This window comes from Malaclemys terrapin, chromosome 11 (genome assembly GCF_027887155.1).
Source record: "Malaclemys terrapin pileata isolate rMalTer1 chromosome 11, rMalTer1.hap1, whole genome shotgun sequence".
NCBI classification, from domain to species: domain Eukaryota; kingdom Metazoa; phylum Chordata; order Testudines; family Emydidae; genus Malaclemys; species Malaclemys terrapin.
Window position 1 is genome coordinate 70,528,883 of NC_071515.1, and position 26,214 is coordinate 70,555,096.

The 26,214-nt window shown below is 42.1% G+C and overlaps 1 protein-coding gene across 7 annotated transcripts; it reads left to right on the forward strand.

Moving 5' to 3' along the window:
- Window positions 1-27: 27 nt before the first annotated feature.
- Window positions 28-23,093, forward strand: IQCB1 (IQ motif containing B1). Of its 7 annotated transcripts, none has more exons than XM_054044651.1 (14): window positions 28-106; window positions 2,509-2,622; window positions 3,613-3,775; window positions 5,378-5,507; window positions 8,920-9,013; window positions 10,529-10,628; window positions 11,856-12,028; window positions 12,894-13,003; window positions 14,284-14,393; window positions 18,135-18,277; window positions 18,768-18,916; window positions 19,392-19,523; window positions 19,901-20,057; window positions 22,534-23,093. In XM_054044651.1, the coding sequence occupies exons 2-14, from the start codon at window positions 2,523-2,525 to the stop codon at window positions 22,758-22,760; spliced, it is 1,788 nt and encodes a 595-aa protein (XP_053900626.1). In that variant the 5' UTR covers window positions 28-106; window positions 2,509-2,522; the 3' UTR covers window positions 22,761-23,093. The 7 variants fall into 7 exon arrangements, with proteins under 7 accessions (XP_053900626.1, XP_053900628.1, XP_053900623.1 ...); XM_054044653.1 differs by having other exon boundaries at window positions 29-76; XM_054044648.1 differs by having other exon boundaries at window positions 33-112.
- Window positions 23,094-26,214: the final 3,121 nt, after the last annotated feature.

Genomic DNA, 26,214 nt, shown 5'->3' on the forward strand with positions numbered 1-26,214 from the left:
TCCGCCCTTCTCATGCTTTCGTCACTCGTGGGGCAGAAGCTACTACGGCACGGTCGTGACCCGGCGCGAGGCATCCGTATGCAGATTTCACAGAGGGACGGTTAGGGTGGGAGTAGGTCTGGCGGCTTCTTTCTCCGCGCGGTTGGGCTCAGGACGCGGATATGCAAATTACAGTCGCAGGGGTACGCTGCGGTTGGCTAAAGACCGCTGTGACCTCATAGCTGGGGGGGGGGAAGGGGAGCGGCTCACGACCGGTCGTTACAACCCTCTGGCCTCGGTTTTGGCAGAGTCGGGTGGGGGAGGCAGCGCGCCCAGGTGCGTGCTCGCGACGCGCCGCCTTGGGGGCGTAGGTTCGAATCCCGGAGGCGGGGCCTGTAACTTTAATGGGATAGGGCCGTTTAGGGCTCCCCCTCTCCTGGAGGGAGGGGCTATCTAGGGCTCTTGCCATCCTCGGGGAGGGTACATGAGTCCCTAGCTGGGGCTCTTGGTTGCAAGGCACGATGCTCACTCATGCCAAGCACCCGCCCTTGGGAATCTCCCTAGTCTCCCCTGGGCCTTGTCACCAGGGAGCTTGATGAGGAGCTGCCTCCTTGTCTAATCCTGCTGCTGGGGGGGAAGGGGGTTTGGATCCTCAGGTGTCTCCTCTTTGGGTTCAGCATCTTCAGGCCAAGCTGCGTCTGATCCCAGGGTAGGGGTTGGTGGAGATTTCACCTCGGGCCCCTCCATTGGGAGCCTGGCCGCAGGAGTTGTGAGAGCCAAGCCATCCATTGGAGATGCCCTTGCCTAAGGCGGGCTGACACCCACATGCCCCACTGGTTGTCTATTGAAAGGGGAAGGTGGAAATGTGCTGCCCACATAGGAGAGTTTCTAAAGACTTAGGGCCAGATCATTAAAGGTAGTTAGGAACCTAACTTTGAGGAACTGAGCAGTAGGCACCTAAGTACCTTTGAGGATCTCAGCCTTACATGCGTTCCTGACTTGAGACGTTATCTTATTTTTAGTTTTCCCCACAATAAACCTGCAATGCTAAAGGTTTCTTTTTTAAATTTTATGTCTGTAGAATCATTGTTTTGCCAGTTACTGCTTTTTTTTTAATGTAATGAGTTGGCTAAGTGTGCGTGTGTCACCACTGTTTTGTATGGAATAGAGACAAAATTGTCCAAATGTGTGTCCTAGACAACTACCCAGTTGCTGGCAGTAAGGCAGATTCTCATTCATATTTTTGGATAAGGATGATCTGAGTTCTGTTCCCACAGTTGCCAGGAACTTTTTTTTTTTTTAGTACAGACATGATAAAGAAGAGGGTGGATTTTATTTGTTTTTTTCCTCAGGGAGTGATGTTTGTTTGGAGCCAGGTGCTGAAAGGAGACAGAAGCCATTTTGCTTGTTTTTTTGAGATGTGTTCCTACCTCTAATGTATTTATAAAGCCAGTTTTTCATGGAACAAAGCCATACCTCTCAATGACCGCAGCCCCAAAATAACAGGACATTTATTTTAAAAAAGTGCAAGAGGCTTAACCTAACATTCATCTAATCCACATTTTCCTTGCATCAGAACAGTCATTATTTTTATTACAGTAGTGCTTCAAGACCCCACACATCTCCAGGCCCCAAATGTGCTTGACATTGTACAAACACATATTAAGAGACAGTCCATGCACCAAAGAGGCTTGCAGCCTAAGCTAATGCGGTTCTCTCTATCTAAATAAAATAGATAAAGGGTGGGAGAAAGGAAGTATTCATCCTGTTTTATAGCTGGGAACTGAGACACAGAGAGATTAAATTATTTGCTGAAAGTTACACAGGACCTCTCTCGCAGAGCTAGGAATTCTCAGATCCCCTGAATCCCCACTCAGTTCCTTAACTGTAAGATTGTCCTCCTTCGCTTAATTTTTTTATGGACAAGTGCCAATATTCATCCATTTTAAGAGAACAAATTCTTAAGTAGCACCTGTCCCCATTTGTGCCACTCAGTCCCCATGATGAAGGAAGGGCAAGCTGTGCTGAAAGTTACTGTGAACTTAACCGTGTCCCAAACAGTTTTAACATTCTCATTTTATTGCATTGTCTTGGGAGTCCGTTGTGTTCTATAACATAACTGCTATCAATAATAATGAACTATGCATGTGTAGAGACAGCCTGTTAGAAGCTCAAAATACATTTGCTTTTCCCAGTGATTTTTGTCCTCTCTCAAATAGGTCAAAGTTTGATTAGCAGGACAGTCTTAGGAGGATGAGATAAAAGGTCAATCTTGTTTCTTCGTTGTTCCTGTTCTCCACCATGCCCCTGGCCAAAAATCCTATAAGAACCCCTGTGAATCAAATATGCCCTGTGCGCATACATACCAAATGCAGATTTACTAGTACCTCTTCTGTGCACAATGTCATTACTGATCCTCCCTTTGTTAAACAATTCTAGGTATGATATATATTAGCTACAAAGCACTGCATGTTAAAAAGTTTTGTGCTTAGCTGCTTTTGTTTACTGACTTCTTTTATTAAAATATAGCTGACCCATATAAAATGAAGCCAGCAGCTGTGGATTCCAGAATTCTGGCACTGGCCGCTCAGGTCACTGAAAGCTCTGATCGTGATGTTCCTGTGTTGCTGTTGAAGTTAAAAGGTAAATAATTGATTCTTAAGGTATAAGTAGGGAATGCAGAAGTGTAGACAGTCATTTTCATGAACCTATATAACTGACAGTCAAATTGTTCCCTCCTTTGAGTATATCCACCAGGGCCTCCACAAGATCAGTAACATAGAACTTCCTGTAAATCTTCCTAAAGTGACGATTTACTTGGGAACCACAGGTGAGGCTGGGATCTGAACGGAAGAGAACCCTCAGGCCAGTAGAGGATTAACCCCTATGGATTTTTTCTCTGCCTATCCCCTGCTGCCAGTACAGTTCCTACAAAAGCCATGCTACTGTGGGCAGGAACACTGCACCTGGTTAAAATCCCTTCTGTGAGGGTTTGTGGGCACAGAGTTAGTGGGGTTGGGAATGATTGCCTGGAAGTGACATTAAAAAAAGACGAATATTCACTTATTTATTTATTTTCTCTCTCCACACACACACACACACACACACACACACCCACCCACCCACCCACCCACCCACCACCACCACCACCACCACCACCACCACACCCACCACCACACCCACCACGACGACGACGACGTACCCTGGCGGCGGTCCTTCTGCACATGGGCGGCGGGTAGGGTGTGTGAGCTAGGTCCAGCTCTGAAAGTCGACTGTCGTTATAATCAAGTTACTAAGGGTTTTCACAATGGATTTTCATCATGGTTTTATATGGACTAGCAAATTCATACATATGGGCTACCTGTCAGATCATACATATACTCTTGCTGCACTCTTCTAAATCTGTGACTAGAAAGCAGGAATATGATCTTTAATTAGATATAGTATCTGTAACCATACAAGTTAACAAATTATAGTCATTTAAAGTATGTTTTACATTATTGTTACTGGGTTTTTTTTTTTAACAACACTGATCTCAGATGTATATTTATACTCAGCCTTTTATGTTTTGAAAAATAACTTTCTTATGGATCAGAAACATATGCACAATTTTTTCCTCTTTCTTCCCCCCAGAAATTTTAAATAGTACATCTTTGGGAAGCAAAGAATCACAGAAAGTTAAACAGGACCTCTACTATTATAATTTTGTTCAATACTGTATGTTGGTCCTTAAACAAGATTACTCTCGACTGCCTGGGGGCTGGGCTACTGCTGCCCAGCTATCAGAGATACTAAGGTAAAATGAAAAGCAGCGGTAAAGTTTTATTTTTGTTCTCCTTCACATCTTTCCTCTCACTTTTTTCTTTTCAAGCTGTTCTACACTGACTCACATCCAAAACAAGGCTTGTTGCGCAGAAAATGTCAGGGTGAGAGTGCAGGGAGCGGACAAGGGCAGAGAGAGGTCAGGCAAAGCCTAACTGATTTGCATTGTGTTTCAACGTGCTGGGCGGATTATTTGGTGGGAACAAATAATATGTCAGATTTACCCTTGTTTGTTTATAAATTGTCCTCAAGTAGATCAGGATCTTTACCAATGTACTGCTTATTCAGAATTGTTCACATGCTCTTGCAATCAAACTTCAGTCTCTGGGTCATTGACAAATAATTCTTTATTTATTTTAGATGTGTAGAAATGCTTTAAAAATGGATATTATCCATACACTCTAGGTACCCTGGCCATCACATAAAAATATACCACAAATACAATAATCCTACCTAGTATAAAATCACCACCAATGAGCCAGGCAACTTAAAACTCAAATCGCCTTCAAACAATCTCTACCCGCCTCACCCCCAAACTTTTAAATTCTGGGTCAAATGATAAGTCTTGCAAATTACCCTGAAGTTTTGGATTAAGTAGGGAGCAAATTCCTAGGCGGTGGGGTCCTTAGAGAGCTTTGTCTCTCTAATACCATCTCCTAGGTGTGAGTTTTTGATATTAGAAATTTGCTAGAAGCTTCAAGATCAGGCACCAAAGCCACATGATATTATTTCTGTTTCCGACTGCATGATCCAACCTTTATAAACTGATTCTGCTTCCAGACAAAATTAATTAATTTTGTAACAAGTCTTCTTGTAACTAAATGAATCTCAGTGGTTCACCTGGCATTGGCTTTCCGTGCACGGTTCAGATTAACTACACTCATTTGCACAAATATTCATGGAAAGCTAACAAAAAGGGTTGCACACAAGAAGGTGGAGGTGCATTTCAAAGCAAAATTCACAAAATGGTCATGAATAATTTTCCTCTGTTTGCCCAGCTCTAGTGCAGAGCATGGAATAAAAAAATTGCCCACTTGTGTGACTATATGACAGTAATTATTTCTAAAAAGATTCCTCCAAAGATGCCCAAAACAGTAATACTGGATGAGGGTTAAAGTGTAGACCTGTAATACTGATTCCTAGCTCACCCACAGTCTTAAAAAAGAGGAAGATTGCAGAAAGTATCCCCCCAGTTATTTGTGAATTTGTGCTTTTATTTGCATGGTATTTTTTGGTTTACAAAACTTGCCTCCAGTTCCAGATTGATTTTAATCTGTCCTGGTTTTTTAATGGTATCATAGTATCTTAGCATTGCACTGAGGGTATGTAGAACAGATCAGAACAGGTCCCAGAAAGCTAATGGGCAATGTGACCCAGATATGGTTTTGGCCAAGACACGCTGTCATAGATAACAAATTCTCTCTCTCCAACAGCCTAATGATTCTTTTCCTTTGAGGTAGATATCTTGGAGCTAGTTGCAATAGTTGTCTATCTTTTAGTCTCTGATGGCATTTCTTCACTTGCTTTTGTCCAACAGACCCTGCAAGGTTCAGATCTGTGTGCTCTTTCTTTTCAGTCAGTGTTGTGTGGGACTGGAGGTGAAAGAAGATCCTGAAGAATTTTACAATAAATTACTTCCTTCAGCTGTCGATAACCTCCTGTTTTTGGGAAGACGTCTGCAAGCACGGTTTATCCGAGCAATCAAGGTATTTGAATTGTTTGGTTAAGAGAGCACCATGAACATTTTGTAACCAATTGACAATGTTTCCAAGCTCTTCTACCAGGGAGGATTTGATTTAAATCACTAGTCAGGAAGATTTGATTTAATCATGGTTTTCTACATAAAAGTGCATTTTTGTTGGTTTTATAACCTTAATACATATTCTTCACAATCATAGATACATGTATTTTTCATTTTTAGAAGGTACACACTATACATTTTTAAACGGTGATTTATTTTGAAAACTTTTCAGATTAGTTTTACAGCTATATCAGAAAATGAATGATTGCTTGATTATTTCATTTAACAAAGGTAAATGAAGCAGATATTATGAAGTCACTGGGAGGTGAACTATCTCCAATTCAACAGGTTAATCGTTAATATTTGGAGGATTTTCTTTGCCATGCTGTATTAGGAGGAGAACATCACCAGACAGACATTTAAATTGTTTTATTTAACTAAAACAACAACGTTAAGTATTCTGGATTTTTTTTCTTCAACAGCAAACATATAATATTTTAACAAAATAAGCATATGTCCCTCGCTTCTCACATTTATCTCCAGACTTCTTCTCCTTGTCCAGATCTATTCGGCCCCCAACAATTTTCTATTTATTGAACTTTTTGAAACTTTGCACTTTTAGAGAGAGGTAAGGGATTGACTTGGTGTACACATATTTGCAGAGGGACAACAGAGTTGAGGTCTGTTATTTCTCACCTCTATATATTATTTATTTAAAAACATTTTTGCTGTTAACAAGCATATTACCTCTGGAGACACAAATCCACAGTTTTAAGCATCTCTGAGGTATCTTCTAGACTGAGTCCCATTGGGTATATAGAAAGATTAACCTAAATAATCTATACAGAAGCATGTGGAACCCCATAAGATTAGGTCTCTAATCCATGAACTATTGGAACTCAGTTACAAAACTTTTCTTAAACATTACATGAATATATTGTCTCATACTATAGAATTAGAATTTATAATCCCTATTCCGCGATGAGATATCTTTGAGCTGTAATGTATCTTAATTAAAACTATCTTTAGATACCGTATATACTCGTTCATAAGCCGAATATTTTTGGTAAAAAAGTGACGCATCAAAGAGCGGGGTTCGGCTTATAAACGGGTCTACACCAAAATTTGATGATTTTAAACTCTATGGAATCATTGAATTGAATATCTAATACATTGCCACTTCCCGCAGCTCCCATTGGCCGGGAATGGCGAACCGCGGCCACAGGGAGCTGAGGGGCTCCATGCCTGCAGACACTCCAAGTAAACAAAATGTCCCAACCCGCCAGCGGCTTACCCTGATGGGCCGAGAGCCAAAGTTTTCCAATCCCTGAAATATAGGGTCGGCTTATGAAAGGGTCATACAGTTTTTGCTACATTTACCTATCCATTCTGGGGGGGTTGGCTTATAAACGAACGGGCTAATGAACGAGTATATACGGTAGGTTTTTTTCCTCAAAAAGCGTTTTATCAAAAAAATCCAATTTAAATTTAAAAAATCATTTTTTTTTAAATCATTGATTTTTATCCACCCTGTCATCTACTGAATTAGAAGGGTTCTGCTACAGATACACCATAATATAAAAGGATGTTTTTCAGAACTGACTTTTTTCTCATGGCTGTTAATAACTGACCTTTGGAGTTTTGAAACTGGAATAACTTTCCTCACAGAATATTTCTTCCATCCTGTGTGTGCATGGACTAGTTTGTTACTGGAGGTTGCTGTGAAGAGCTTGGCTGCTGAGAGTGGGTTGTTCCTGAGAACAAAGCAATAATAAATGAGAAGCAAAAACAGCTCAACAAAACTGGGCAATCACATTTGGGGTCTGCCAATCATGAGAGTTACCTTTTATCTTCACAAATGACTAAATCTGACTTGGCAACGGCTCTGTTCGTAGTGCTTTATTCAGATTTTCAGAAGAGGAAGTTACTATTTGGAAAGATGGTCCGGAGTCTCTTCTGCCATATACTTTCTAAATGAACTTGGCCAAAATGTCCCAAAGTGTCCACTGATTCTGACATGGCACCTAAAATTGAGAAACTCCAAATCAGTGGGCAGTTCTGAAAGTGTTGCTTTGTCCCATTTTAGAGGGTAACCACTATTTAGCAACTTCAAAAGGGTATTTCATGGCAAAATTCCCTACTGTTTTAGGAGCACTCTGAGACCCTAGGATCAGTACAAATAGTATAATTTGAATAACCAACCACATGGATGCTGATGGGTTCCCTGAATAGAACTTTCCCCCTAAATATTACTCTTCTTTTTGGCTGACTCACTCCTTGCACTTAGTCAAAGTTTTCATACGCTGTACAGTATTATGTTGGAAACTACATACTTCCTGAGTATGATTATATATCAGCAGTATGACATATTCTGTTTGCTCAATTCTTTTAAGTGAATTTAGAGCTTGTGAAAGGTTCCTGATTAACATCCCTGGAGTCTTCTGTCTACCCACAGTGTGTAATTTTGTCCACAAGTTCTTATTATATGCCACAACCCACATGCTACAGAATCACCCACTTCTGTGCAGGCTTTATTGTTGAGTGCAAGCACAAGCTATCCCATTGGTCAGTACTTTAACTTCCAATCATATTGTCCAGACGTAACTGAGCATCCAGCCGTGACCACGCACTCTGAAAGGGTTTAACAAGCCCCAATCCGCCAAGCATAGACAACTCATGACTAAGTGACCCTTCCAGTCCCTCTCATAGACCTGAGACCCTATTGTTTGCATGTTCCTTACAGTCATTAGATTGAATGGCAGGGTCCAGTATGAATTCTTGCAGCATCTGGTGTCAGGGGGATGGAGGAGGAAGCCGGAAGTTGATGTGGACCCTCTTGAGGAGGGGTATGGACGTGGGATCCAGCATTTTACTTCACTTGGGACCTGCCCTATGAGATTCCAGCATCCTTTGCCACAGTGCTTATTATGAGTTATTTTGCCTTGAATTTGACTGCCAGTCTACTGAGAACTCAAACAGTTTCTACTATTTATGTACCAGCCCCTCATTGCCAAGATCAAGGTCAGGGCTCTTAAAGATATTCAGATACTTACTATTGTGTAAGTTGTATGTGCTGGCTGTACGCGGTCTGATTCTGAGCTTACACCACTGTAAATAAGGTCAGAATCAGGCGTACTCTCTACGTAAGCCTCATTAAACTGAATGAATTGCTGCAATATCCAGCATTCACAAATCAACATATTAGCTAATAATATTATGGATTAGCTTGTTAGTATAACTTGCATCTCCCATGGTCAGTAAGGATCAAATACAGAGCAACATCCTGATTGAGAGTTGTGGATATAGCACAAAATAGAGGCCTAAGATTGGGATTATATGCGACCACATTTATAATTTATTTAATTTATTTTGTTCAGGATGAAGAAAAAAGTGAATTTTTGCGGTGTTTCCGGACAGTAACTGATGCCATCTGCTGGCTGTTTGGTGGGCATATTCAGCTAACGGAGTGTGGTAAGAGAAAGGGTTGGAAATTCATTGCATCCTAAAATAACTGAAAAATTTTGAATTTTAATATAACTACAATGACTAGTGAAGGGTTCAGAAGTGATTCTGAAACCAGTCTGTGTCCTGGTTTTATCCAGTTATCATGTACTTTTAAATGAGCTCTTGAAATAACCCATTGTACCAGTGGTTCTCAACCATGGTTCTCAACCGGGGGGGCCGCCAAAATAAACCAGAGACCAGGGCCAGCATTAGAGTCGCTGGGGCCCAGCGAAGAAAGCTGAAGCCCCGCCACGCAGGTCTGAAGCTGAAGCCCAAACCCTGCCACATAGGGCTGAAGACCAAGCCCAAGCAATGTAGCTTCGCATGGCCTCCTGTGGCGTGGGGCCCTGGGCAATTGCCCTACTTGCTACCCCCTGTCGCTGGCCCTGGCTTTTAATCTCCTGGCTATGCAGAAAAGCAGTTGTGGCACAGGCAGGCCATGGAGTGTTTATAGCATGTTGGGGCGGGGCAGGGGGTCAGAAAGAAAAAGGTTGAGAACCTCTGCATTATGCAATGGCAGCATAAGCATATGAAACAGGCAATCTAGGCCATTCAAAAAGCAAAAATAAAAGAAAGAGGCCACTTTCCGTTTTGAAGTTGTTGATTTGGACATGTTTTTTTCCTGCAGCTTCCATTTTTAATTATAGATATTAACAAAAATCAGAGTTTTTCCTAATATAAATGCATAGTTGAAACTTTCACGCCTCTGTCCTAAAATGAGCTGTATATGGGCTCAACAGATTGCCTAGACAGAGTTCACAAAAACCAACCAAACAAAAAGCTTTACAGTGTATTACTTCATTTTACTGCAATGCTGGTAAATTTACAAACGTCTGAGAAATTGGCCTATACTCGGTCAAAAATCAGTTCTCGGTTATACCTGTATAAATTCCACTGACTTCAGAACGTAACAGAGATTTTGCCCAGTATTTGACATTAAAAAAAAAATAACAAAAATTTCAGCACATGGGTTTAAAAAATACAAATGACTGGATAATTATTAAATAAAAACAGTGGGTCTGAATCTCTAGTATGTTGCATCTATTTCACTCCATTGTAACTTAATTGAAGTCAATGAAGTTATCCTGACATAAAATTGGTATAAGAGAGTGAAGGTTCAGGAGTCCTCTCCACTGGAAACTTTTGCACCATGCTTCTGCCCCACTGTAAAAAGACTTGTGCCCGTGTGACTTACCCTACTTTGAAACTTTTCACACCACTTCTGCACTAGTACACAGGAGGTTTCCACCCGTGCGGAAAAACCCCAGTATAGACAAATCCTTGGGCTCATTCCCTTTTCCCAGTCTGTCTCGCTGCAAAAGTTAGAAAGGCAAAGAATATTTACTAAAAAAACCAGTGACCCTCGTTTCACTTGCTTGGAAATGTGTTTTTATAGGTCTGTTTGGTAAACTACAAATGAACTGGCATTAAATCCCTGGCTTTGATTATTTCTTGATTTTGTTTCCTTTTCCTTTGTTGCAGTGCTGCAGAGTAACCATTTCCTGCAGTTGCTAATCACAGATGATGTCGAAACTGCAACTGCAATGATGTCTGTGTTACAGAATATTTTGAGAGCCAACAGGTTTGCTGCTTTTAAAGAATTCAATTGAGTTTCCTTTATTTATTTATTTATTTAAGATTTAAAGATCAGTTTGGTACTGGGTTTGTAAAAGCAAAGTCTCTGCATGCCTAAGATATCTTATACCAGACGCTGCTGGAGAAGTCTTAAAATGGGCAGTTTTCTCTATCCTTAAATTGCTTTGTTTATTGTGAATATAAATTTTTTTTTTGTTTTAGTTCCTGGAACAGCACTAGATTCCAGTGGACTGGAATATCTCCCAAGTTGTAGTACTGGCTCTGCCACTGAGACAGTAAAATACCCAAGATAGGCCTGAGTCTGCTTACTTGGGCTTGCGGGGCTATAAAACGGCAGTGTAGATGTTTGGGCCTGGCCTGGAGTCCAGGCTCTGCGACCTTTCCCCCTCGCTGGGCCTTAGAGCCCAGGCTCCAGCTCAAGCCGAGCCTACACTGCAATGTGATAGCCCCACAGCTTGAGTCCTGCAAGCCCGGCCAGCCGCAGGTGTTTTATTGCAGTGTAGACATGCCCTGAATTACTTAGGATCTTGGGCAAGTCAGTAACATCTGCTTCTCAGTTTACCCTTCTGTAAAAGGCTGATAATACTTAAACCTACTATGGAGGGGTATTGTGAGGATTAGCTAAATTTGCATAGTGTTTCAAACATGTAAACTGCTATAGAAATGCCCATTTCTGCCCTCAGACATGTAAATACAGCTTCCATTGACAATAGGAGTGGGAGCAGTTCAGCTGAGGATAGAATTGTCTCTAAGGGCTCAATCCTGCGAGGTCCTAAGCGCTCTGGTCCCGCTGCAGTAAAACGGTTTAGTGTATGTGTAATCCCACTCAAGTCGATGAGAATAGTTACATGCTTATAGTAGTGAATGGCGTGTGAATAAGTGTAGTGCTGGATGGGAGCTAGAATGCCAAGCACCTTGTAGGGATCAACCCCTAGGAATTGTTTTAGTCTTAAATACAAAAATGTCTGTTTCATTCTTGGATCAAAGCCATAATTAAAGGAGATTTAAACCTTACATGAGCTAGAGTTACATTTTAATCTAAACACATAGCTGGAAAAGGCCCAGTAGGTCATCCAGTCCCCTCGGCTCCCATACTGGGTTGGGCCATTGGCCAAGTGAGTCATGTATCCCGCCTTGCCTTGTGCCCAATGCTTCAGAAGAAGAATGCCATATGCATCCCTCAAACGTTCCTGCTTTTGTCTCTTTTTGTTAGTTCTGTGTTACTCCATGTGGATGAAAAGATCCTTCACTCTGTTTTAGATGAACTTGTTTATAAACTTTCATCTACCACCAATCCTGTCACAGGAAATGCTGCTACAAAAGTGTTGCTGTCAGTGGCAGAATCTCACCCCCAACTTGTGGAGTTACTCAGTACCCGCTACAAAGGTTTGTCTCTCTACTTCTTGTCGCAGGGAAGAAAAATTCAAGAATAATGTGAGTGGTTAGTGACAGGTCCTGAAAGAGCCAGTTTCACTGTGGTGAACATCGATTCATAGATTCATAGATTATAGGACTGGAAGGGACCTCGAGAGGTCATCGAGTCCAGTCCCCTGCCCGCATGGCAGGACCAAATACTGCCTAGACCATCCCTAATAGACATTTATCTAACCTACTCTTAAATATCTCCAGAGACGGAGATTCCACAACCTCCCTAGGCAATTTGTTCCAGTGTTTAACCACCCTGACAGTTAGGAACTTTTTCCTAATGTCCAATCTAGACCTCCCTTGCTGCAGTTTAAACCCATTGTTTCTGGTTCTATCCTTAGAGGCTAAGGTGAACAAGTTCTCTCCCTCCTCCTTATGACACCCTTTTATATACCTGAAAAAACATGAAAGCACTTGTAATAAAACCTAACATTTATGTAGTGCTTTAGATCTTCAAAGTACTTTACAGAGATTAGCTGATCAGACACAAAAAACTTAACTTATTTGCCAGTCACATAGATGTGTCTGTAGATAGTCAATGACTTGTACCTACAAAGCTATAACTATTGTATAACATTTTGCAGTGATGTCTATACCATCAGCTCTTCATGAAAACCATTTTATATTGAAACTTAAAGGTAACTGCCTGTATTCCTATTTAGCTCTGATTTAATGCCCTTTCCAAAGCCCATCACACGTACAATCAGATTTGATTGTCTGATATTCAGCTTTATGTTTGCTAGTTTGAAATCTGTTTGGTAAGCAAGCAAATGAAAAATTAACTCTAACAATGTAACATGCTTATTTTTTTTCCTCTCTCACCTAGGACTGAGAACTCTGCTAAGTAAGCAATGGGCTGGCAAAGGATTTGACAGGAATCTCAATCAACTTTCAGACCTTCTTTACTCAGAATCCTGCAGGAAAGGAGAAATGCAGGTGCTGAATGTTTAATGAGACTTTTCTCTTTGGTGGATTTATATTTGCTTCTATTGGGTTTACTCTTGTCCCATCTTTCAAATGCCCCAAACAGTATTTGCTCAGACATGTCTTCTTTTTTTTTAAATTACCCCCCTTTTTATTTTCTACTCTACCACTTCTAAGTTAGCCAGCAGTAAAGATATATGCCCATCAAGAAATAGAGAGAGAATGATTTCATGGTTAAGATCTGGACGAGACTCAGGAGATCTGGGTTCATATAGCAACTCTGCTACAGATTTCCTGGGTGACCTTGAGAAAGTCACTTAATGTCTTTCTACTTGAGTTCAGCCCTCTCTAAACTAGGGAAAATAATACTTCCCTACCTCACAGAGATGTGTAAAGAATGTACAGATCTAACCTAGGAGAGACTTGCATACTTCAGAGATGGGGGCCATGTAAATGCCTAGGTAAAAGAAGTGACCAGTAAGAGATGCTCTTTAGTAGAGACGAGTGTAAGTACGTGTTTTATCCACCTGGACAACAAGATTCACACATTCAGATCTCTGAGATGTTATTCCAAGGGCTACAACTGTACAAGGATTGTTTTAATCGTAAAGCACAGTTCTAGTCTGAAAAGTAATTGAGTAAAAATATAATTGAAGAAGAAGGTGATAGATTGTTCTGTTTAACCACTGAGGACAGGACAAAAAGCAATGGGCTTAAATTGCAGCAAGGTAGATTTAGGTTAGACTTTAGGAAAAATTCCTAATTGTAAGGGTAATTAAGCACTGGAACAAATTGCCTACGGAGGTTGTAGATTCTCCATCATTGGAGGCTTTTAAGAACAGGTTAGACAAACACCTGTCATGTATGGTATAGATAATACTTAGTCCCGCCTTATTTCAAGGGACGGGACAAGGTGACCTATCGAGGTCCTATCCAGTTCTATGACTCAAACATTAGCTGGATTATTTTTCCCAGCTGCCTTCCACTTATTAAAAAAAAAAAAAGACTTTTAGCTGATGAGTTTGCTTTGTGAAGTCCTTTATGTAGTACATATAGAAAATTGAACCAGATGAACTGAGCAGCTGCCCTGGTAACAAATATAGGGTTCATGCTAGTAATTTATTTATGGGAGTGTAAATCTACCCAAGTATTTGGAAACAGTGAACTGCAGGGCATGTGAAAACTGAAGTCAGTTTTGATCAAACACTGAGTTTATGCCAAATGAGCAAGTAGCAATAAAACGTTTTATATATGTTGAGAATATATTCTGTCAACTGGTTTGTTAATTTCAGAGACTGCATCAAGCAGCTTGTTTAATCCAGGCTGTGTGGAGGGGATTTCAGACCAGGAAAAGATTAAAGACGCTTCCTATAGCAGTGACTGCCTTACAAAGAAGTTTCAGGTAAAAAAACATCCCTTTGTAAGCAGGACTCTGGAAAACAGGGTTTCTACTCTCAGAAACTGCTATGCAGGACACTGTATATTAACAAACAAAATAGATTTTTCTACATAACAAAATTGCACACAATATTGTTCTTAACTGTATTTAAAGATGTATAAATCAGTTATGAATTATACAAACTGCAACACATAGTAGCAACATATGGAATGTCCACAATGTCAGAGTTTTCTCTGTCTTTTTGAGCACTAGATTACCTCATTGGGTTGGATTATTTAGTCTTCACCATCCATTTCTAGTTGCAGTAAGTACATCTCCTTGGGCTTAATGAACATCCAGATATTTTTAAAAAAAACACAAAGCACTGTAAGTTCCTATACACATTTTGTATAATATGCCTGACATTTCTCAGATGGAAAAAAAGAAACAATAAGGGTAACAAACTGACTTGCTAAGGGCTGTATCTCTGGTCCCTCCAGCAAACCATAGAATGAGATCTAGGACACTTAATATATGGAGATATACCTATCTCATAGAACTGGAAGGGACCCTGAAAGGTCATCGAGTACAGCCCCCTGCCTTCACTAGCAGAACCAAGTACTAATTTTTTGCCCCAGATCCTTAAGTGGCCCCTCAAGGATGGAACTCACAATCCTGGGTTTAGTAGGCCTAATGCTCAAGCCACTGAGCTATCGCTCCCCACACTGGTTTCTTGTTTCTGCTCACAAAGAATGAAGCTCAAATCAATGTCATTCTTATCTGGCTAGATCGGGATTTAAGGTGTGATGTTCGCTTGTGGTAGGTAATACATTCTTCCTGACACATCTGAAAAGTCTAGTGTAGACAAGGCTGCATCGACTTTAACATGCTAAAGTGATCGAATTAAAACTGAGGTTCCCCACTAGGCTTTAATTCAACCAGTTTAGCATGTTTTAAAGTCTATGCTAGACTTTTGAAATGTGTTAGCTACCACATTCTAACAACACTCCTTAAATCCTAGACAAGGTGTGAAAACAGAGTCTCCGATTTGCCATTTCATCTGGGTTGGAAGGTATTTACCTCTGCCCTCAACTGTGTGGCTGTCCCAAAGTTTGTGGGGAAATAACACAAGAACCAGGGGTCACCAAATGAAATTAATAGGCAGCAGGTTTAAAACAAACAGAAGGAAGTATTTCTTCACACAACGCACAGTCAGCCTGTGGAACTCTTTGCCAGAGGATGTGGTGAAGGCCAAGATTATAACAGGGTTCAAAAAAGAACTAGACAAATTCATGGAGGATGGTGTCCCTAGCCTTTGTTTGCCAGAAGCTGGGAATGGGTGACAGAGGATGGATCACTTGATGATGACCTGTTCTGTTCATTCCCTCTGGGGCACCTGGCATTGGCCACTGTCAGAGTACAGGATACTGGACTAGATGGACCTTTGGTCTGACCCCGTATGGCCATTCTTATGAAATCACAGATAACAAGGCATCTGTGGAGGGCCACCCACTTTACACTGCTTCTTGGTGACACCCTCCTCCCCACACACACACATCCTGCCTGTTAGCACAGCTCCCTCACACTATCACTTCCTCCACACCTGAGCCAAAACCACCTTTTGAGGGAGGAGAGGAACCCACAAGAGTTTATACTGATGGAGGCTACATAAATTCTCATGGGTATTTGCCTGTGGATTAGTTGAGGGGTTATGCCACAGAGAGCTGCTTTGTTAGTTCTGCTCCTGCCCAGCCAGACCGCCAAAACCCATGGAACCCCAGTCTTCTCTATGGCCTCACTGGAGATGGAATGCTTCTGGTTATGTTGGCTCCCTCACTTACTCCCACCAAGTACTTACTGGCCACTTTGGGTCAGTATTCATGAACAAATCAGGCACCCGACCCCCAAAAGCTTACAGTCTGAGTTTAGCACTAACTTGAAGGGAGGCCAAGGGGAACGATGGGATCTCTAGCTGCCTACATTTGTTGTGCAAGCATTTTAGTAGTTGCAAATATTAAATTTAGGTCATTTGTTGAAGCAGTTTCTCGGTTTTGTGTGTGTTAGTTTCAGATCAGAAGGGAGGTAATTATTTCTATTCTGGTAGCGCATAGAGGCCCTGATCAGGGACCAAGTGTGCGAGGCACAGTATAATAAAAATACAATCCTTCCACACAATGTTTACAGTCTAATTCAAAACGATAGCTAGAGTGTTATGCCAAAGAGTAAGAATACTGCTTAGAATCCTGTCAGCATTGCTGGTTGAAAGCATCCTAGAATGTCAATATAGCATACTTGAGGTACTTCAGCAGTCAGCAGCTGTGGCTCTGAATTCAGGGCTTAACTATATTTATGGAGTTTTATGAAAGCTCTGATCTCAGGAAATCTGGTTAAATTTAGTTGGGGCTGAAACTCATAGCTTGAGTGTGGTTCGCATGCAATAGCAGTTGGGTATCTTAAAATCTGCCAGCTGTATGCTTCTGAAAATGGTATGGTTTCAGAAAGATTTTTCAGTTTTAAATGTATCTTTAAAAAAATGCTAATCTGCCTTAAAAGTTGGTTAGGCTGTCACGTAACCAACTCATCTTACATTTGTTACAATGAAGTAAATCCGTGTTGATGGTACCTACATCAGTATCTATCGATACCTTTATTATTGATCAGAAGTGAGTTCTTCTCAATCATGCCCAGTAAGAGGAAGCTTAGGTTTCAGTCTGTGGGTGTTTTTTCCTGTGAGAGGTGCTCTTGTGTAACCTAGATGTGGCTTTTCATTCTATATCCCTCTGAGTGATGAAGAGCCAGAATTCTGCAAAACACATAGTAGTAGAAAAGGGGAGAGTCACTATAATAGAAACCTATTAAATGCATAACATACAACAGTGACAGTGTAACAGGCATACAGTGGAGGAGTCCATCAGAGGGCAGACTTTACACTCGTGTGGCTTCCCAACTAGTGGAGTTGATAAGGATTTCTAGAAAAAAAGCATGGATAAGATTTTATCAGGAGAAGGCCACGAGTCCCTTTTTATCCTGAGATTTCACACTGTTCAGACATGAAATAACGTGTGCTTTCCTGGATCAGAAACACAAAGAGACAGTTTAAAGTAGAGATACATAGGATTGGAAACCTCAGTGGACAGTCTGATTGCAGCCTTTCCTGAAACCATTTTGCTACATACAGTAAAGTTACAAATATCATATCAAATGTAATTAGGGGTGTAATAGTAATGTGGCCCTTTAACTCATGATGGGGAAAGGAGGCAGCCTTGAGCAGTTACTGTCAGGGTTCTGAGCTTTAAATCCAGGGCCTCGCTCTCTTAGAGAATGCCCTCCTCTCCACAGGACTGTGCTGGAGGGGAAAATGAGGATTGCTAGTCCCTACGGTTAAACTTTTAGGGTCTCATTAGGGAGCTGTCAGTGCAGCGTCCTCGTCTGTGATGTTCCTTACAAATTGTGATCAAGAAGAATCAGAGCCTTGCTGCTCTTAAGGCACAATGTAAGATACTGCTGTGTCCTAGACTTCCATCAGTAATGTTGATGCAGAAGAACGACCTGTCAGCATTTCTCCTGGAAGTCAATCACCAAAAGTTATCCAATTTAAGAAAGTCAGCCTTAAAGAGAAGGAGGGGGGAATTCTTTTGCAGAAACAGTAAAGGCACTAATCTTGTTTTGTACAGTGTATGGCACCTGCTAGATAGTGATAGGCAGCTTTGAAATGCATAGCTAGTTTTATAGGTGGCCAATTCTTAATATGTGTGTCTATTGCAGAGCTAAACGAAAACAGGAATTGCAACATTTAAAGAGGCTGAAAGAAGACGAGACCCTCAGACAACAATTGCAGCTTCAGAGACAAAGGGCCATGAGGCTTTTTCATGAACGGCAACTGACTTTACTGGAAATAGTCCATGCTGGTAGGATTTATATTGAACTGTATCAAAAGCATTAAGGGCTCAGGTTTCCTTAAAACCATCTTTCATACAAACAAAAGTATTTCTCAATCTCGCATGTCCATCTCTTTTTATGACCGAAGTGCCTGGTGGAGAACAGCCTAAACTCTTCAAATTCTCGGTAATCAAAAGATGTGGTGGCTTGAAATCTCTTCTCTTTGCAGAGGTGTGAGGTAAAAGGGAGATCCTGTCCCTTTGGGTTCATTAAAGATCCCACAGCAGTGGTATGTCTATGCTGAGAACTGTACCTCCAGTAGCCCAGTGTCCGTGATTAGTGTCCTGAGGTTTTGGTTCAGAAGAAAGAGTGCCACCTACTGTTCCACCAATGCTACTTACTGCAATGCCTGACTTTTCAGTGGTGGTTTCTCCTCCAAGGACTGAAAAGCCAAACCTTGTTGTGCTTGTGAAATCACAGCCACAGTTGTATAACTATGAATTTCTGTCACCTCCTTAGGTCAGGTAGACAGGTACATTCAGGAAACGGAGGGGAAGGCAGCATTAACTATCCAGAGACACTGGAGGGGATATAGGACAAGGAGAAAAGTTCATCAACAAAGACAGTCTCTTAAGCAGCATAAGGCAGCTGTCACCATTCAGAGAGCAGTAAGTATCTGAACTCGGTACTGGTGTTAGACAGGAGTGACTGGATTACTGCAATTCCTTATGAGGCTCAACGTGTTTACTTCTAGAAATGACAACTTGGCCAGAATTTAGCAACCAAATATTAAAATAGTCAAAAATCAGGCAACTCAAAGCAGAGCCCCAAACTTCATCAGCTGTTAAGAACCCTGTGTAAACTGCAACATGCAGTGCAGTCCATATGGAAAAGTGGGAAGAGCTGTTACTTTGGAATGAAGGCGGATTCTCTATGCAGCTCGTATAAGCAGTAACACTGACAATAAGTTATTGGCTTATGTCAGATCATGCCCTCTCGTACTGCCTCTGCACTGTGAAATCGAAAGCCGCGCCTTACTAGCTGCAGTGCTGAGACATTTTTCTTTGGAGGTTTTTTTAAAAGATGCATGAAAACAAGCCCCTAACCTGTAAATGGCATACTCTGATACCTTCTTTCATGCAGGCTCATAAATTCCTGGGGAAATGTCAAAGGAAACGGAAGGCTCTCTCTCCCTGGAAGGAACCCCAGGAACTCACCAGTGCACAGAAACTAGCATTGCAGCAAAAGCTGGAGGACTACATCAGACTGCACCCGGTGTGTCTCTTTTGTAGCTCTGCATTCCCCACCCACCGTAGTGCATTAGGATTAAATATATGCAGTAATGTATGGAGTGCTCAGGATAACCCATGTGAGCTGCGTGCATATTAAACCTGCTTATTTGTCTTAGAGTAATATACTAGGATCATTTTTTTACCATTAATGTAATAAAACAGGTTAAGTAAAGCCTAATTGGAAAACTGTATCTGCTTGACGATGGATCACTTTGCAGAGAAAACTTAGAATGAAGCAGAATTATTAAATTTACAAACAGACGAGGAACGCAAGTGTTGTTCTGTGGACAATTAATCTGCCCACAAAGGATTTAAAATGATAACCGTTCCTTAACAGTGACAGATGTTCTTTTCCTCCAGGCTTCCCAAATGTCAGAAGAAATGAGTAAGGAACTACATCGGCAGGCCCAGGAAAAGCTGGCACAGTACCTGCTCAGAAGCAGTCTGGATCGCAGAGCAGAACAGCGCAGAGAGGCGTTACTAGCTCAGGTCAACACCGACATGGAGCTGTTGATGAGTATGTGCCTGTCTCTAGGTTCATTCCTTTGGTCACTACATGGATTAAACTTGCCAAGCTATCCTGCCGTGGCTCAAGAGCGTGGGTACCAAACGAAGGGCAGACTGTTAGGAAACAGGGCACAAATCCCAAACTGATTGTGAGTTGTGGGATTTCGTGTACATTTCACTGACCAATTATCAATGTAAACTCATGTACTCCAACAGCTTTTATCATGGAGTCACAGACTGGCCCCTTGACTCCAATCTATCTTGCCACCTAGGTAAGCTTACCTTTGTGATAGATGGTCCCTTATACACAAGGCCACAGCAATATTCAGGTTACTCCCAGTCCCAAAGGACCAGTCACTTACCCCAGGTCAATTGCACCTTAGATCTCACACCAAGGACAACACTTGTAGCCAATCCTATAATAAACTATCTAACGATTTATTATATAGGAAAAGGAAATAAGAGAGTTATTTACAAGGTTAAAGCAGGTAAATATATATATACACACACACACACAAATGAGTTCCAAACTTAAATTTCAAAAAGTAAGGCTGTGTCTACACCGCCACTTTCAGTGAAAAACTTTTGTCGTTGAGGGGTGTGAAAAAACACCCTCGAGTGACAAAAGTTTTAGTGCTGAAAAGCACCAGTATACACAGCGCTTCGGCTCCCGGCGTTATCACCCCTCATTCAAGGTGTGTTTTTTTTTTTTAAATCACCGTGCGAGTGCTCCCCCAGTGATAAAGTGTGTCTACACTGCCCACGTCACAGTGCTGCTGTGGCCACACTGTAACGTGGGTAGTGTAGACATACTCTAATAGAAGTTTGTATAATAAGCAAGCTCTGTATATCCCTTAGGGTTAACCCAGGCTAACCGCTGAGGATTCCTTGCTTAAGCCTAGAAATCTTGAGCTCAGGAGTCCAAGAAGAATAGAGATCCAGTTCCTCGTTGGGGGTTTTTATGCCTTCCCCGCTGCTGCATCGAGTAGCAAATTCGGCTGATGGGAGAAATTTACTTGCGCATATTCTCTTCATGCAGCAGTGGGGAGAGCAGTCAAATTCCTTTGTCCTCTGATGTTCCACTATACAGTTTGTCTGGTATTGATGGGCCTTCTTTGTTAGGCAGGACCTATCACCTTTTGTTGGAGACTAGTATTTCACACTAGTTAATGTGTCTCTCCTGTCTGGTGATTTACACAGTTACCAAAGCTTACAATGCAAATGCTAAGATATTACCTTATGATGTGGGATACAGAAGTCATAAGTGAGATTAATGCAGGGGCAGTCAATTATTTTTTGTCAAGGTCCAAATTTCTTGGTCAAGGTATAGTCAAGGTCTATATTTTTACACCTCAATAACAAGAACGATAACGGTCCGTTCAAAAGCATCTGGCGGTCCAGATTTAGCCCATCGTCCGCCTATTGACTACCCCTGGATTAATGCATGCAGCATCTTACAAGCATTCAAAAAGTCTAAACACTAAGTACATTCTTATAATTCTAATACCTGTTTTAACAATACTAACACACAGGTGAACCAGACTGATCCCAGCTATGTGTTTGTCAGTATTCAAGTGAGGCCTGAGGGCCTTGACCTAAGCTGGCACCTGGTTTGCCAGCATCACAAAACTAATGTAGAGAAAATTAGGATTATACCATGAATAATGGTGAAAGCACATTTCAAAACTGAAATCTCCGATATAAAAAAGTAGTATATTTTTAGATGTCCCTATAGGTTAAGTACATTGACATGCATTACTAGAAGTACATTGACATGCCCTATCCTTCTGTTCATAATGCTGATGTCTAACATATTTGTAATAAGGCTTTACTTTGTTATTTTATGACAGCCCTTTCACAGAGCCATCTCTGTTGCTTTTAAGTCACCAAGGATGAGGATCTTTGCATAGTCATCTTCCCTGCAGAACTGGGGATGACTTTGTTTTTCCTCATTCTGTTTGTCAAAAATGGACTGATGGTGGAAGCATCCCCATCCCTACTGGTGAGGCGCTTTAGAGGCTGAAAACTTTGAGCTAGGGCCATTCTGGGATGGGAGGGTGTCATGCGTTGGGCAAGGAGGGTAGGCTCACCTGAATGAGAACAAAGTAGGATTTTTCTTCTGTCCTGGTGTGGCCTAGGAAGGCAATCTGGGATCAAAGGGTTAGAATAATACAGTCTAGATACCACTTAGCACCCAGGTGGAGCAAAATTTAGTAAGTTATTGAACAATATTGCTAGATCTGCCACCTACTCTGTAACTGTAGATTAGTACTACACAAGCAAGGAAACCAGCAACTGTTGTATGCACAGAGATTTAGTTTGTGGTGGGACCAACAGGAAGAGATGATGCAGGTATTGGGGTGCACTGAAAGCACTGCAGTAGAGGTCACCCTGTGCACCAAGGAGCACAGAGCCAAGAATAATGACCTACGCTAGCCTTTCCTTTTCCACAGATAGAATTACACCAGTTTTCCTCTTTGTTACAGGTGCTCCAAGTCTCATGGAGGCCACAGAAAAAGATCTTGATGTCTTTATGAGTCGGTCAGTCCCTGTAGCATGCAAAGCCAGACAATCCCATAATACCATGCTGAAATATACTCGTTGGCCGTGGTGGAAGAAGCTTGGAGATGAATTCATGGATGATGATATGATTCCTGATGATCTCAATACTGAATTTGGAACTCTCTTTATTGGTGGAAGTAAATCCTCTTAGTTAGCAGGCAGAAGAAATTGTAATTCAGTGACCCAGACTCATATGCCATACTGTGCAGTCATGTTGAGTATGTACTGTGTGGAAGGAAAACATTCCAGTCCTGTGCATGAGGTAGGATCAAAAGGCATTTTAATTTTAGTGAGTTTGTTATTCTTAATAAAAAACCTTATAGGAATCTCCTTTTGCAGAAGAACCTGATATCTACGCTGTCTTCAAGGTAAAATTATATCCAGTTTGATGCTAGAATCAGGATTCAAGTACAGTAATTGTAAATATGTATTTATGTGCCTGATGTATTTTTTTAATTTTTTAAAAATAAATGTATGAACTGTGGCTTTTCAGTGATTATTCACTAAAGTTTTGTATAAAAAAAAAATCACATCTCTGCAAAACTCTGGGCTTTAGAATCTCAACTCTTCATTAAGCAAATGAAAGTACTTGGAAGTCAAGAGTAGGTTCACAGAATAAATGCTTGTGGGAAATTTCTGTTTATTTTTCAATTGCAGGAGTGCCCAAAATGAGCTAGGTGCTTTCCAAAGACAGCCCCTGTCCCCACAGCACATTGTCGTTTTTAGACTAAGACCGAGCCGGGGGTTGAGTTGGTGGGAGGGGGAGAAGAGAGAGAGCATACAAGCAAAGTGAACAGATCAGTGATAGACAGAAGTCCAGTTAAAAGTTGGGGGTGCTTTTGTTTCCTCCCTTTCCCGCCCCCTCTGCCCAGCCATACAAGTCAATGGGATTTATGCATCTGGTTAAGGCCCCAATTCAGGAAACCATCCCAATTCTGGACAGACCTTAAAACACATTAATTTTGTGCACATGCTTTGGTACTGAGTTGGTTCCATGGGTTTTTATTACCATGTAGACGTACCCCTAGTCACTTTGGGTTTGTCTACACATGGACATTCATGAAAATGAATCTGAATTAGCTAAAGGTGTGAATTTGAAACTGGATTTATTAAACCACATTAAGCCTGGGGAAACACTCTCATTCAGAATTAAAGTGGCCTCAATTTGGTTTATCTTAATTCACTTTTGAATTAAGATAAGCCAAATTAAGGCCACTTTAATTCTAAATTAGGGTGTTTGCACAAAACCTAATGCGGTTGAACAAATCCACTTCAAAAATTCACACCTTTAGTTAATTCAGATTAACTTTCCTGAATGTCCACATGTAGACAAGACTCATTTCTAATAGAAGAACAGGAGTACTTGTGGCACCTTAGAGACTAACAAATTTATTAGAGCATAAGCTTTCGTGGACTACAGCCCACTTCTTCGGATGCAAGTAGTGCTGTAGTCCACGAAAGCTTATGCTCTAATAAATTTGTTAGTCTCTAAGGTGCCACAAGTACTCCTGTTCTTCTTTTTGCGGATACAGACTAACACGGCTGTTACTCTGAAACATTTCTAATAGAGTTCATTGAAAAATCATCCCATTTAGAAATTAGCATTGAAATCCCATTTAGAAACAAGGCACATAGATAAGGCTATGTAATAGTAACAGGTATTTTTAGTAAAAGTCATGGACAGGTCACGGGCAGTAAACAAAAATTCATGGCCCATCACCCGTCCATGACTTGTACTATATACCCCTGACTAAATCTTGGGAGTGCTGCAAGTGCTCATGGGGGGGCTGTGAGTGCTGCGGGGGGGGATGGCCCAGGAGGTTCTGGGGGGTGCCATGGGGGGCAAGTGCTCAGGGGGGTGGCCCAGAGAGCACCATGGGTGCTAGGGGGAGCTGCAGGTGCTGAGGGGGCGGTCTGAGGGGCATCACGAGTGCTTGAGTGGGAGCAGCCCAGGCCCCCCACTGGTGCTGGGCAGGGGACGGGAGTTGGCAGGCTCCCTACCCAGCTTCTCAGAAGTGGCGACATCCCTCCCTAAGCTCCTAGCGCTGCACGCTGCCAGCTCCGGGAACCATGGCCAATGGGAACTGCGAGGGCAGTGCCTGCGGGCAGAGGCAGCGCTTGGAGCTAGAAGCTGAGGGAGGGACATGTTGCTGCTTCCAGGGAGCCTCCCCCTCAAGTTAAGCATTGCCCAGAGCCCTCACCTCCTCCTCTACCCCAACCCCCAGGCCTGAGCCCCCCCACACACCCCCAAACTCCTGCTGCTATTGGGGGGCGAGGGCAGTGGCCTGCGATTGTCCCAGCAGATGCATTGACCGCTGCAAAAGTCACAAGAGGTCACGGAAAGTCATGGAATCCATGACCTCTCTGACAGACTCGCAGCTTTACACATAATGCCCTCTCTGCTGTGAAGGCTATGGGAGTTCCTAGGGGAGAGAGTTCATTGCCTCTAGATACTAGGGTGTTGGGAGCTCTAGAAATACCTTCAATAGTGTAACTATGCCCAGGTAAAAGACACTCAGAAGGGGAGAAGCATTTCCTGGTCCTGAACCCTTTTAAGGCACTAAACAAATTCTGCAGCCTTGGAGTCAAATACCTGCATCCTCTGTCCCAAGGGACACTCTAGCACCATTAAGTGATTCTTCAACTCCTTCACAGAGCTTGATGCAGTCCGTTTTCTTGAGGCAGGAACCTGTCCTGCATGCACACTAGGCCTTATGTCAAAGATACTTTGAAGCCTAAATCTAACACACAGCATGGGGTGGGCTTTGTAAGTGCTAGCCAGCCAGAGTGTCATGCTGGCAAAGGGGGCTGCTCAGGGCAACTAAAACTCTCCACTTGTCCCAGAACCCGGGCACAACAATGCTAAAGCCTGCAGAGCTGCTGCAGGGAAGTCACCCCAGTTTAGAGAGAACCTCCGGAGGCATAAAGCAGGTGTAGCAGTTTCTCCCTCTCCCTGCTGCTAGTGGAGGGAGCATGGCTGAGGAAGAGAGAGAATGGTCAAGGCTTCCCTGAGCCCCTTGTAGCTGTTGGAAGCTCGCACAAGTTCGAGCAGCCTTCAGGGGATGATCCTGGGATAGCAGCGGGGTTGGAAGTGGGTGAAGAGAGATTGTACTCGGAGGATGGTGACAATAGAATGAGGGTAGGCAAAACTGCCACAGAGCTAAGCTGATTGACAGCAGGGAGCAGAGATCCTACTGGATCAGCCTCCAGTCAGCACAGGCAAAGCCTAACATGACCCGAGTTAACCAGCCTCTTGTGCAGATGCAGATTAAAAACCCTTTTAAGTGACCGCCCACAGTTCAGCTCCCGGTCAGGTAAATGGGAGAGAGCGTGTGACTTAGGTGTGCTGTATCAACGCCTGGATGCTATGCTGCTGATCACTTCGGCCTTGTGGGATGGAAGCCCATTAAATTGTGGATGCTGCTTAGCAGAGCTCAGGCTGCCTTTTGACACTTCAAAGCCCTTTGCAATGCTAAAGAACAAGTTATATTGAAAAAAGTTGCATTTATGGAAAGCAGTTTTTAAACAACAAACCCCAGATGTACGGCTCCTAATAAAGGCAACAAATCCTATTCACTCTAATGGGAGCAGGAATGTGCCCTTTT

Coding starts and splice junctions, on each gene's coding strand:
- IQCB1 (XM_054044647.1), top strand. CDS start 79: ATGCAGATTTCACAGAGGGACG. Junction 2,623..3,612: donor GTTGCTGTTGAAGTTAAAAG/GTAAATAATTGA, acceptor TCTTCCCCCCAG/AAATTTTAAATAGTACATCT. Junction 14,394..18,134: donor GCCTTACAAAGAAGTTTCAG/GTAAAAAAACAT, acceptor TGTCTATTGCAG/AGCTAAACGAAAACAGGAAT.